Below are 14,425 nucleotides of genomic sequence, written 5' to 3' on the forward strand. Positions count from 1 at the left end.
CAGGTAGTGTTGAAGAAACAGGTAGGATGTAGGAGGACTAGACAGATTAGGAGAATGGGCAGGAAAGTGGCAAATGAAATACAATGTTGGAAAATGCATGGTCATGCACTTTGGTAGTAGAAATAAATGTGCGAACTATTTTCTAAATGGAGAGAAAATCTAGGAATCTGAGATGCAGAGGGACTTGAGAGTTCTTGTGCAGAACACCCTGAAGGTTAACTTGCAGGTTGAGGCAGTGGTGAGGAAGGCAAATGCAATGTTAGCATACATTTCAAGAGGTCTAGAATACAGAAGCAGGGATGTGATGCTGAGGCTTTATAGGGCACCTGGTAAAACATCACCTTGAGTTTTGTGAACAGTTTTGGGCCCCTCTTCTTAGAAAAGATGTCCTGGCATTGGAAAGGGTCCAGAGGAGGTTCACAAGGATGATTCCAGGAATGAAAGGGTTATCATACGAGGAATGTTTGATGGCTCTGGGTCTGTACTCGCTGGAATTCAGAAGGATGAGGGAGGATCTCATGGAAACCTGTCGAATGTTGAAAGGCCTAAACAGTAGATGTGGAAAGGATGTTTCCCATGGTGGGAGAGTCTAGGACAAGGGAGCAGGATTGAGGGGCACCCTTTCAAAACAGAGATGCAGAGAAATTTCTTTAGCCAAAGGGTGATGAATTTGTGGAATTTGTTGCCACATGCAGCTGTGGAGGCCAGGTCATTGGGTATATTTTAGGCAGAGATTGATAGGTTCTTGATTGGACATGGCATTAAAGGTTACAGGGAGAAGGCTAGGAACTGGGGTTGAGCAAGAGATTTTAAAAAAAAGATCAGTCATGATTGAATGACAGAGCAGACTCGATGAGCCAGTGGGTCTAATTCTGCTCCTATGCCTTATGGTTTTATGGTCTAATTCCCCCTTCTTGTTCTCCAAGGGACCTGCGTTCACTTTAGCCACCCTTTGCCACTTTATATAATTATTAAATACTTTTATTATCCGTTTATATATTTTGTGCTCATTTTTTTTCATAATCTAGCTTCCCTTTCTTTATTGCTCACTTTGTGGTTCTTTGTTGGTTTTTAAAGTTTTCCCAATCTTCCAGTTTCCCAATACTGTTGGCAATTTTGTACGTGTGAGCTTCTAGCTTGATGCCTCCTTTTATTTCCTTAGTTATCCACAAGGCTGGCTCTCCCCACCCTTACTGTCCTTGCTTTCAATTGGAATATACTTTCGTTGAGCACCATGAAACATCTCTTTGAAAGTCTTCCACTGCTCATCAACTGCCCCACCATATAGCCAGTGTTCCCAGTCTACATAGCCAAATCCTCCTTCATCCCATTGTAGTGTCCATTGTTGAAGCATATTACACTGGTTTTAGATCGAGCTACTGCACCCTCCATTTGATTGAGAAATTCAATCATACTGTGATCACTCTTTCCAAGAGGATCCCTAACTACAAGATCACTAATTTTACCTGTCTCATTGCACAGGACCAGATCTAAGATAGCACATTCCCTTGTAGGTTCAGTAACATGCTGTTTAAGAAAGCCATCACGGATGCATTCTATGAAGTCCTCCTCAAGACTGCGTTGACCAATTTGATTCTCTTAAAGGTTCTCTTAAAAGTTACTATTGAACCCACATTCCCAACTTCCACTGGCAGCTCGTTCCACACACCCACCGCCCTCCAAGTGAAGGAGCTCCCCTTTTGGTTTTCCTTAAATATTTCACCTGCTTTGGATCTGAATAAAGACAGTTGTCATTGTCGTCCTGTTAGAATACCCTATCTTACAGGTGCTCCTGGATTTCTGGTACCCTATTTTCCCTATTTCTGATTGCCTAAATCCAACAGCTTGCAATGATATTACTGAACAAATTCTTAAATTAAATTGTTCTGTTTACAAAAAGGGTGAAGCAAAAATGATGAAAGATGGTAATGTCTTCAGAGTGGTACAAGAAAACTGCTGGGATCCTCAAGTCCGAATTAAAGAAATGGATCAGTCAGGTAAATGGAGGTCTAGTATGGTGCACATTTCTCCATGAATTAGAATTGATTTATTATTGACACACTCAGAAGGTTAGACATCATCTGTGGGAAGAGAAATAGAGTTCATGCTTTAGGTGACACCTACCAGGGCAGCTTCATTCAGCCGGATGATGGGACCAAGGACAGCATCCAGTGCAGACTCTGCAAAGTGAGAAATGTCTTCATATGAGGATCAGCCAAGTCCAGCGTCCACACCAGGGTGAAGCTGGAGCAGAGCTGTGTTCTGGCCACACTCTTGTATGGGTCAGAATGCTGACACATGACAGAGAAGAAGAACAACATTGCCAAGCTGTTGTCATTCCACACCTCTGTATTTTCTGCCTAAGGAAGATCTCCAGCCATGCCCTACTCCTTCAGTGTTGCCAAGAGGGCATAGCCATAATCATCATGAGGAAACATTGGAGAAGAATTGGCATGTAATGAGAAGAGAGGCCAACTCCATCATCAAGACAGCAATATATTGGATCCCTGAAGGGTAGAGGAAATGCGGGAGACCAAAGACAACTTGACGTTGTGCTGTAGAGGCAGAAATGAGGACCTTGAACTATATCTGGGCACAATAGAGAAGATGGCCAAGGAAACATAGAAACATAGAAAATCGGTGCAGGAGTAGGCCATTCGGCCCTTCGAGCCTGCACCGCCATTTATTATGATCATGGCTGATCATCCAACTCAGAACCCCACCCCAGCCTTCCCTCCATACCCCCTGATCCCTTTAGCCACAAGGGCCATATCTAACTCCCTCTTAAATATAGCCAATGAGCTGGCCTCAACTGTTTCCTGTGGCAGAGAATTCCACAGATTCACCACTCTCCGTGTGAAGAAGGTTTTCCTAATCTCGGTCCTAAAAGGCTTCCCCTCTATCCTCAAACTATGGCCCCTCGTTCTGGACTTCCCCAACATCGGGAACAATCTTCCTGCATCTAGCCTGTCCAATCCCTTTAGGATTTTATACGTTTCAATCAGATCCCCCCTCAATCTTCTAAATTCCAACGAGTACAAGCCCAGTTCATCCAGTCTTTCTTCATATGAAAGTCCTGCCATCCCAGTAATCAATCCGGTGAACCTTCTTTGTACTCCCGCTATGGCAAGGATGTCTTTCCTCAGATTAGGGGACCAAAACTGCACACAATACTCCAGGTGTGGTCTCACCAAGGCCTTGTACAACTGCAGTAGTACCTCCCTGCTCCTGTACTCGAATCCTCTCGTTATAAATGCCAGCATACCATTTGCCTTTTTCACTGCCTGCTCTACCTGCAATACACTTTCAATGACTGGTGTATAATGACACCCAGGTGTCGTTGCACCTCCCCTTTTCCTAATCGGCCACCATTCAGATAATAATCTGTTTTCCTATTTTTGCCACCAAAGTGGATAACTTCACATTTATCCACATTAAATTGCATCTGCCATGAATTTGCCCACTCACCCAACCTATCCAAGCCACCCTGCATCCTCTTAGCATCCTCCTCACAGCTAACACTGCCACCCAGCTTCGTGTCATCCGCAAACTTGGAGATACTGCATTTAATTCCCTCATCCAAGTCATTAATATATATTGTAAACAACTGGGGTCCCAGCACTGAGCCTTGCGGTACCCCACTAGTCACCGCCTCCCATTCTGAAAAGGTCCCGTTTATTCCCACTCTTTGTTTCCTGTCTGCTAACCAATTCTCCACCCACACCAATACCTTACCCCCAATACCATGTGCTTTAAATTTGCACACTAATCTCCTGTGTGGGACCTTGTCAAAAGCCTTTTGAAAATCCAAATATACCACATCCACTGGTTCTCCCCTATCCACTCTACTAGTTACATCCTCAAAAAATTCTATGAGATTCGTCAGACATGATTTTCCTTTCACAAATCCATGCTGACTTTGTCCGATCATTTCACCGCTTTCCAAATGTGCTGTTATCACATCCTTGATAATTGACTCCAGCAGTTTCCCCACTACCGACATTAGGCTAACCGGTCTGTAATTCCCTGGTTTCTCTCTCCCTCCTTTTTTAAAAAGTGGGGTTACATTAGCCACCCTCCAATCCTCAGGAACTAGTCCAGAATCTAACGAGTTTTGAAAAATTATCACTAATGCATCCACTATTTCTTGGGCTACTTCCTTAAGCACTCTAGGATGCAGACCATCTGGCCCTGGGGATTTATCTGCCTTCAATCCCTTCAATTTACCTAACACCACTTCCCTACTAACATGTATTTTGCTCAGTTCCTCCATCTCACTGGACCCTCTGTCCCCTACTATTTCTGGAAGATTATTTATGTCCTCCTTAGTGAAGACAGAACCAAAGTAATTATTCAATTGGTCTGCCATGTCCTTGCTCCCCATAATCAATTCACCTGTTTCTGTCTGCAAGGGACCTACATTTGTCTTTACCAATCTTTTCCTTTTTACATATCTATAGAAGCTTTTACAGTCCGTTTTTACGTTCCCTGCCAGTTTTCTCTCATAATCTTTTTTCCCTTTCCTAATTAAGCCCTTTGTCCTCCTCTGCTGAACTCTGAATTTCTCCCAGTCCTCAGGTGAGCCACTTTCTCTGGCTAATTTGTATGCTTCTTCTTTGGAATTGATACTATCCCTAATTTCTCTTGTCAGCCACGGGTGCACTACCTTCCTTGATTTATTCTTTTGCCAAACTGGGATGAACAATTGTTGTAGTTCATCCATGCAACCTTTAAATGCTTGGAGAGAGATGGAGGATCTGCATTGCTGCCCTAAATGCTCGCAGAATAACAGGCAGTAACTACTTCTTCACCCTTCACTTGTTCTGAACCAATCTTATTCCAAAGCACAACTGCAGGAATTAGTTTATCACTTTACAAGATAACTTTTGCTGAGCAGTCTCTCATGAGGTAAGCCATGTATTTTCTCCAAAAAGATCTTGCTTTGACTCGAAGATTCAAGGATTCAAAGTACATTTATTATCGAAGTATGCCTGCAGCCACAGAACAAAGAAGCACCATGGAACCCTTTCAAAGAGAACATCAAACACATAACAAACTAAAAACAAACTATGCAAACGACAAAAGAAAGTGGAAAACACAAAATATTAAATATTAAACCACAGAGTTCTTGAAACAGTCTAGGAATGTTCAGTTCAGTTTAGTGCCGTGTCATTCGCTGACTGCCGACCATACCGCCAGTCAGTCCTGATCAAAATCACACAAAATAGCAATAAAAAATGACTGGTCAGAAACCAGAAACACATGTAACATGATGTGCAGAGCCCAATGCACAAACCGTGCTGATCAAACCTTGTCCAAGATCCAAGATACTGGCAGCAGTGAACAAGAGGGAGAGAGCGAGAGCAGTCACATGCAGGCAGACAGCGCAGAGCATCCTCTCGCCTTCCACTCTCGTCCTTGTTGATTCAATCTTGCTTGATGCTGAGATCAGTGAGAATTGGACTCAATTATGATCTCATGCCCTGTCCCCTGCTTTCTTGGCTTCCGGGCCGAATGCTCTGCTCCAAACTTCACCAAACCCCCTTGGAGTCAGCAAGGCACCAGATCACTCAATTGGCCCAAAAACACACCATCAAATGTAATTGCAGGGTGCAATCACACTTAGCTTAGTATGCTATCACAGAATTAAAAACTGTCCTGGAATGTTTCGATCGCTACACTCATAGTATACCATTATATGATTAAAACTTAATGTGATGCTACAGTTCTTTCTCAGCAACAAAATAAAGGAGTCTATACGAATAATCATACAAATATAGGGATGGTCTTCCAAGGAAGTTTAAACATCTGCATCATTTGTAACTGAAATAGAATGAATGAGATCAGCATGCATCATCACACCGGTGGTACAAACTACTTTCACAATGAAATTTGTGGTTTCTTGATGTGATATAGGTTTACTGAAGGGTTTGTCTCCTTACATCTGTAATTCTGTTTTCTTTTTAAATATACAGTAATTATTTAAATATTTTGGCAAATGCAATGTTGGCACTTATTTCAAAGGGAATAGAATATAAAGGCAAGGAGTTAATGCTGAGCCTCTGTAAGACACTATTCAGGCCACACTTAGAGTATTGTCAACAGTTTTGGGCCCCATATCTTAGAAAGGATGTGTTGTTATTGGAAAGAGTCCAGAGGAGGTTCACGAAAATGTTTCTGGGAATAAAGAGGTTAGCACATGAGGACCATTTGGCAGCTTTGGGCCTGTACTCACTGGAATTTAGAAGAATGTGGGGGGAACTCATTGAAATCTACTGAATGTTGAAAGGACTAGATAGGGTGGATATAGAGAGAATGTTTCCGATGGTGGGGGTATCCAGAACTAGAGGGCACAGCCTCAAAACTGAGGGGAAACCTTTTAGAACAGGGATGGGAACCAGAGTGCCAGAGCTGACAGTGTGGCTGGGGTGAAAATAAATGATATTGAAAGTTTAAGCAAATCCGCTGATAGAAAGGTTGTGAGTGGTGGTAAAAATCGTCTGAGGTGTATATATTTCAATGCTAGGAATATTGTGGGGAAGGCGGATGAGTTGAGGGCGTGGATTGACATGTGGAATTATGATGTTGTAGCAATTAGTGAAACTTAGCTACAGGAGGGGCAGGACTGGCAGCTTAATATTCCAGGGTTCCGATGTTTCAGATGTGATCGAGGCAGAGGAATGAAAGGTGGGGGAGTAGCATTGCTTGTTAGGGAAAATATTACAGCAGTGCTCAGGCAGGACAGATTAGAGGGCTTGTCTACTGAGTCCTTATGGGTGGAGCTGAGAAACAGGAAAGGTATGGCCACATTAGTGGGATTGTATTACAGACCATCCAATAGTCAACGAGACTTGGAAGAGCAAATCTGCAGAGAGATAGCAGACAACTGCAGGAAACATAAAGTTGTGGTGGTAGGGGATTTTAATTTTCCATACATTGATTGGGACTTCCATACCGTTAGGGGTCTAGATGGTTTAGAGTTTGTAAAATGTGTTCAGGAAAGTTTTCTAAATCAGTATATAGAGGGACCAACTAGAGAGGATGCAATATTGGATCTCCTGTTAGGAAAGGAATTAGGGCAAGTGACGGAAGTCTGTGTAGGGGAGCACTTTGGTTCCAGTGATCATAATGCCATTAGTTTCAATTTGATCATGGACAAGGATAGATCTGGTCCTAGGGTTGAGGTTCTGAACTGGAAGAAGGCCAAATTTAAAGAAATGAGAACGGATCTAAAAAGCGTGGATTGGGACAGGTTGTTCTCTGGCAAGGATGTGATTGGTAGGTGGGAAGCCTTCAAAGGGGAAATTTTGAGAGTGCAGAGTTTGTATGTTCCAGTCAGGATTAAAGGCAAATTGAATAGGAATAAGGAACCTTGGTTCTCAAGGGATATTGCAACTCTGATAAAGAAGAAGAGGGAGTTGTATGAAATGTATAGGAAACGGGGGGTAAATCAGGTGCTTGAGGAGTATAAGAAGTGCAAGAAAATACTTAAGAAAGTAATCAGGAGGGCTAAAAGAAGACATGAGGTTGCCTTGGCAGTCAAAGTGAAGGATAATCCAAAGAGCTTTTACAAGTATATTAAGAGCAAAAGGATTGTAAGGGATAAAATTGGTCCTCTTGAAGATCAGAGTGGTCGGCTTTGTGCGGAACCAAAGGAAATGGGGGAGATCTTAAATAGGTTTTTTGCGTCTGTATTTACTAAGGAAGCTGGCATGAAATCTATGGAATTGAGGGAATCAAGTAGTGAGACCATGACAACTGTACAGATTGAAAAGGAGGAGGTGCTTGCTGTCTTGAGGAAAATTAAAGTGGATAAATCCCCGGGACCTGACAGGGTGTTCCCTCGGACCTTGAAGGAGACTAGTGTTGAAATTGCGGGGGCCCTGGCAGAAATATTTAAAATGTCGCTGTCTACGGGTGAAGTGCCGGAGGATTGGAGAGTGGCTCATGTTGTTCTGTTGTTTAAAAAAGGATCGAAAAGTAATCCGGGAAATTATAGGCCGGTGAGTTTAACGTCAGTAGTAGGTAAGTTATTGGAGGGAGTACTAAGAGACAGAATCTACAAGCATTTGGATAGACAGGGGCTTATTAGGGAGAGTCAACATGGCTTTGTGCATGGTAGGTCATGTTTGACCAATCTGTTGGAGTTTTTCGAGGAGGTTACCAGGAAAGTGGATGAAGGGAAGGCAGTGGATATTGTCTACATGGACTTCAGTAAGGCCTTTGACAGGGTCCCGTATGGGAGGTTAGTTAGGAAAATTCAGTTGCTAGGTATACATGGAGAGTAAATTGGATTGGACAGTGGCTCGATAGAAGAAGCCAGAGAGTGCTGGTAGAAAATTGCTTCTCTGAGTGGAGGCCTGTGACTAGTGGTGTGCCACAGGGATCAGTGCTGGGTTCATTGTTATTTGTCATCTATATCAATGATCTGGATGATAATGTGGTAAATTGGATCAGCAAGTTTGCTGATGATACAAAGATTGGAGGTATAGTAGACAGTGAGGAAGGTTTTCAGAGCCTGCAGAGGGACTTGGACCAGCTGGAAAAATGGGCTGAAAAATGGCAGATGGAGTTTAATACTGACAAGTGTGAGGTATTGCACGTTAGAAGGACAAACCAAGTTAGAACATACAGGGTTAATGGTAAGGCACTGAGGAGTGCAGTGGAACAGAGGGATCTAGGAATACAGATACAAAATTCCCTAAAAGTGGCATCACAGGTAGATAGGTTCGTAAAGAGAGCTTTTGGTACATTGGCCTTTATTAATCAAAGTATTGAGTATAAGAGCTGGAATGTTATGATGAGGTTGTATAAGGCATTGGTGAGGCCGAATCTGGAGTATTGTATTCAGTTTTGGTCACCAAATTACAGGAAGGTTATAAATAAGGTTGAAAGAGTGCAGAGGTTTACCAGGATATTGCTGGGACTTGAGAAACTCAGTTACAGAGCAAGGTTGAATAGGTTAGGACTTTATTCCCTGGAGCGTAGAAGAATGAGGGGAGATTTGATAGAGGTATATAAAATTATGATGGGTATAGATAGAGTGAATGCAAGCAGGCTTTTTTCACTGAGGCAAGGGGAGAAAAAAACCAGAGGACAAGGGCTAAGTGTGAGGGGGGAAAAGTTTAAAGGGAACATTAGGGGGGGCTTCTACACAGAGAGTGGTGGGAGTATGGAATGAGCTGCCAGACGAGGTGGTAAATGCGGGTTCTTTTTTAACATTTAAGAATAAATTGGACAGATACATGGATGGGAGGTGTATGGAGGGATATGGTCCGTGTGCAGGTCAGTGGGACTAGGCAGAAAATGGTTCGGCACAGCCAAGAAGGGCCAAAGGGCCTGTTTCTGTGCTGTAGTTTCTATGGTTCTATGGTTTCTATGGTTAACAGAGGTAAGGAGGAATGTTTTTTTTTAGCCAGAGAGTAGTGAATCTATGGAATGCTATGCCAGACTGCAGTGGAAGCCAAGTCCATGGGTATATTTAAGGCGGAATTTGATTGTATCCTGATTGGTCAGGGCATCAGAGGATATGACGAGAGGGCAAGTGTATGGACTTGAGTGGGATCCAGGATCAGCCATGATGGAATGGCGGAGGAGACTCGACAGGCTGGATGGCCTCATTCTGCCCCCATGTCTTATGGTCTTATGGTAAATGAGTTCAGCTCAAAATGATTTCACCTGTTAACAATGGCAGCAGGTTAGTTCAAATAATTGGAACCTGCAGCAATTTCAAAATCAAAAAGGTGATGATATCCATGTGGAAACTGAAATGAAACAGAAAATGACATTTTTTAATGATGTAAAACGTTTAATTGACAGGTGTAACGGTGCAGGTTCTCTCTACTGTCCCTGTTATGTTCAATTACTGGGTAAGTTTGCACAGCTGAATGAGTCTGTGAGTACAACGGTTCTGCAAATGGAAATGATTTAGATGATGGAGTAGATGGCTTTCTTGCCAAGTTTTCAGATGATACAAAGATTGGTGGAGAGACAGGTCCTGTTGAGGAAACAGGAAGGCTGCAAATTTGGAGAATGGGCAACAGAGTGGCAAATGAAATACAAAGTTGGAAAATGTATGGCCATGCACTTTGGTAGTAGAAATAAATGTGCAGTCAATTTTCTAAATGGGGAGAAAATGCAAATGTCTGAGATGCAAAAGGGCTTGAGAGTCCTTGTACAGAACACCCTAAAGGTTCATTTGCCCGTTGAGTCGGTGGTGAAGAGGCAAATGCAATGTTAGCATTCATTTCAAGAGGTCTAGAATACAAGAGCAGGGATGTGACGCTGAGGCTTTATAAGGCACTGGTGAGGCCTCACCTTGAGTATTGTGAACAGTTTTGGGCCCTCATCTTAGAAAAGATGTGCTGGCATTGGGGAGGGTCCAGAGGAGGTTCACAAGGAAGATTCCAGGAATGAAAGGGTTATAATACAAGGAACATTTAATGGCTCTGGGTCTGTACTCACTGGAATTTGGCAGGATTGGGGGTGGGGAGTGTTGGAAGGTCTTATTGAAACATTTCAAATGTTAAAAGGCCTAAACAGAGTACATGTGGAAAGGATGTTTCCCATACTGGGAGAGTCTAGGACAAGAGGGCACAACCTCAGGATAGAGGGGCATCCATTTGAAACAGATGCAGATAAATTTCTTTAGCCAGAGGGTTGTGAATTTGTGGAATTTGTTGTCACATGCAACCGTGGAGGCCAGGTCGTTGGGTATATTTAAGGCAGAGATTGACAGGTTCTTGATTGGACATGGCATCATGGGTAACAGGGAAAAGACTGGGAAATGGGGTTGAGGAGGGAAAAAGGATAGGTCATGATTGAATGGCGGAGCAGACTTGACACGTCAAATGACCTCATTCTGTTCCCATGTCTTATGGTCTTATGATTGCCTTCTGTTGATGGAAAGTACTTTATATGAAATAAAATTGACTTTTTTTTTGTTTGACAGTACAGCAATACAGTTTGTATGATGACAGAGCAGACACGATGTGCCAAATGGCCTAATTCTGCTCCTGTATCTTACGGTCTTAATGTTATTCACCATTAAATCAGGACCTTAAAAACACAGTACCCAATGTGTAGCAAATGTAAAGAGTTAGGATACATAAAGACAAGGCCTATTTGGAAAACTGGAAAAAATTAGAAAATGCATTCTGAACAACATTTGGTGCTAATGGTAAGTTATACAGCATGAAACAGAATAAAATCGCTTACTGCAGTGCAAATTACATGTCTCATTAGTGGGGCAGCAGTATGGTTGCATTGTTTATTCCAGGGACCAGCTGATTGCGCTAATGCCGGCCGGTTTAACGAACAGAGCGGCGGACACCCCTGCTGAAATCTGGAGGAAAACACACAGAGGATGCAGAGGGGGATCAAAAAGGCGAGGGAACAGGACTGGGTTGAGACAACGGAGGCTTATGGAGAAGAGAAGTTATAAGCCGTGTCTCCCCTCCCTCATCATGGGAAATGTGAGATCGCTGGGTAATAAAATGGACGAACTGACGGCGCTTGTCAGGAGTCAGAGAACATTTCCGGAGTGCAGTGTTATGTGTTTTACTGAGACGTGGCTGCACGAGGACATACCCGTTTCCATAGAGGGCTTCCAGACCATTCGGGCTGACCGGAATTGCACTGAGAGCAGTAAGCGTAAAGGAGGGGGGCTGGCGGTCTGGTAAACAACAGATGGTGCAATCCTGGGCGTATTACGATCAAGGAACGTGTTTGTAGCCCGGATATTGAACTTTTTGCTGTTGGACTCTGGCCATATTATTTGCCAAGGGAAATCTCACATGCAATTGTGGTTGTTGTGTACACCCCTCCCTCTGCCAACCCGAAGTCGGCGTGTAACATCATTTACACCATCATAGCCAGATTACAATCCCAGCACCCGAGTGCCCTCATTACCATCTCGGGTGACTTCAACCATGTTACTATGGCTAGAACACTGCCCAACTTCACGCAGTATATGAGCTGTACAACCAGAGGGGAGAGGACTCTGGATTTGATGTACACTGACGTTAAGGATGCATACAGCTCCTCTCCCCTCCCCCCTACTGGGAAGGTCAGATCACAACCTGGTGCATCTAAAACCCTGCTACGTGCCTCTGGTGAAGAGTAAACCTGCAACCTCGAGGACAGTGAGGAAATGGTCGGAGGAGGCTTATGAGGCACTCCAGGGTTGTTTTGAGGTGACAAACTGGCAGGCACTCTGTGAGCCACATGGAGAGGATATTGATGGGCTCACAGAGTGCATCACTGATTACATCAACTTCTGTGTGGACTGCAATGTTCCAACAAGAACTGTCCTTTGTTATTCAAATAACAAGCCATGAGTAACAAAGGACATTAATATAGAACATATAGAATAGTACAGCACAGTACAGGCCCTTTGGCCCACAATGTTGTGCCGACCCTCAAACCCTGCCTCCCATATAAGCCCCCACCTTAGATTCCTCCATATACCTGTCTAGTAGTCTCTTAAACTTCACTAGTGTATCTGCCTCCACCACTGACTCAGGCAGTGCATTCCACGCACCAACCACTCTCTGAGTAAAAACCCTTCCTCTAATATCCCCCTTGAACTTCCCACCCCTTACCTTAAAGCCATGTCCTCTTATATTGAGCAGTGGTGCCCTGGGGAAGAGGCGCTGGCTATCCACTCTATCTATTCCTCTTATTACCTTGTACACCTCTATCATGTCTCCTCTCATCCTCCTTCTCTCTAAAGAGTAAAGCCCTAGCTCCCTTAATCTCTGATCATAATGCATACTTTCTAAACCAGGCAGCATCCTGGTAAATCTCCTCTGTACCCTTTTCAATGCTTCCACATCCTTCGAATAGTGAGGCGACCAGAACTGGACACAGTACTCCAATTGTGGCCTAACCAGAGTTTTATACAGCTGCATCATTACATCGCGACTCTTAAACTCTATCCCTCGACTTATGAAAGCTAACACCCCATAAGCTTTCTTAACTACCCTATCCACCTGTGAGGCAACTTTCAGGGATCTGTGGACATGTACCCCAAGATCCCTCTGCTCCTCCACACTACCAAGTATCCTGCCATTTACTTTGTATTCTGCCTTGGAGTTTGTCCTTCCAAAGTGTACCACCTCACACTTCTCCGGGTTGAACTCCATCTGCCACTTCTCAGCCCACTTCTGCATCTTATCAATGTCTCTCTGCAATCTTTGACAATCCGCTACACTATCTACAACACCACCAACCTTTGTGTCGTCTGCAAACTTGCCAACCCACCCTTCTACCCCTACATCCAGGTCGTTAATAAAAATCACAAAAAGTAGAGGTCCCAGAACAGATCCTTGTGGGACACCACTAGTCACAATCCTGAATGCAAAAAAGAGGGCGTTTAGAGATGGAAATAGGGAGGAGCTGAGGGCAATACAGAGGGACCTGAAAGCCAGGATCAGGGAGGCTAAAGCCAGGTATAGGAGGAAGTTTGAGTGGAAACTCCAGCAGAACAACATGAGAGAGGTCTGGAGTGGGATGAGGACCATCACTGGGTTCCAGCAAACTAGCAACAGAGAAGCTGAAGGCAGTGTGGACAGGGCCAATGAACTTAACCTGTTCTTTAACAGATTTGACATTGTGACCCCTGCCCATCCCCCACATGAGTCATCTGTTGTCGGTCCCCAACCAACACATATTCCACTCTCCCCTCCTACCCCTCCTCACAGTCCCCCACCCTGCTCTCATGACCATACCCCTTCCCCACACAAAACTACTACGGTGGGCTTCACAGTTGAACAGGTGAGAAGACAGCTGAAACATCTCAACCCAAGCAAGGCTGCAGGACCGGATGGTGTCAGTACCAGGGTGCTCAAAGCCTGTGTCCCTCAGCTATGTGGAGTACTTCGCCATGTCTTCAACCTGAGCTTGAGGCTCCGGAGGGTTCCTGTGCTGTGGAAGACGTCCTGCCTCGCCCCTGTGCGAAAGACGACGCGCCCCAGCGGCCTCAATGACTATAGACCGGTGGCATTGACCTCCCACATTATGAAGACCCTGGAGAGACTTGTTCTGGAGCTGCTCCAGCCTATGGTCAGGCCACACTTAAATCCCCTCCAGTTCACCTACCAGCCTCGACTAGGAGTTAAGGATGCCATCGTCTACCTGCTGAACCGTGTTTACGCCCACCTGGACAAGCCAGCGAGCACTGTGAGGATCATGTTTTTTGACTTCTCCAGTGCATTCAACACCATCCGCCCTGCTCTGCTGGGGGAGAAGCTGACAGCGATGCAGGTGGATGCTTCCCTGGTGTCATGGATTCTGGATTACCTGACTGGCAGATCACAGTACGTGTGCTTGCAACACTATGTGTCCGACAGAGTGATCAGCAGCACTGGGGCTCCACAGGGGACTGTCTTGTCTCCCTTTCTCTTCACCATTTACACCTCGGACT

General features: G+C 44.3%; 1 protein-coding gene across 1 annotated transcript in view; it reads left to right on the forward strand.

Annotated features, from left to right (window-relative positions):
- Positions 1-14,425, forward strand: part of acmsd (aminocarboxymuconate semialdehyde decarboxylase) — an 86,332-nt gene that overhangs the window by 9,165 nt on the left and 62,742 nt on the right. Inside the window, exons 3-4 of the mRNA XM_063052499.1 lie at positions 1,901-1,997; positions 9,820-9,869. Coding sequence (XP_062908569.1) covers positions 1,901-1,997; positions 9,820-9,869 — 147 coding nt within the window. The remainder of the gene's footprint in view (positions 1-1,900; positions 1,998-9,819; positions 9,870-14,425) is intronic.

The sequence above is a fragment of the Mobula hypostoma genome, chromosome 6, assembly GCF_963921235.1.
Source record: "Mobula hypostoma chromosome 6, sMobHyp1.1, whole genome shotgun sequence".
Lineage (NCBI taxonomy): Eukaryota > Metazoa > Chordata > Chondrichthyes > Myliobatiformes > Myliobatidae > Mobula > Mobula hypostoma.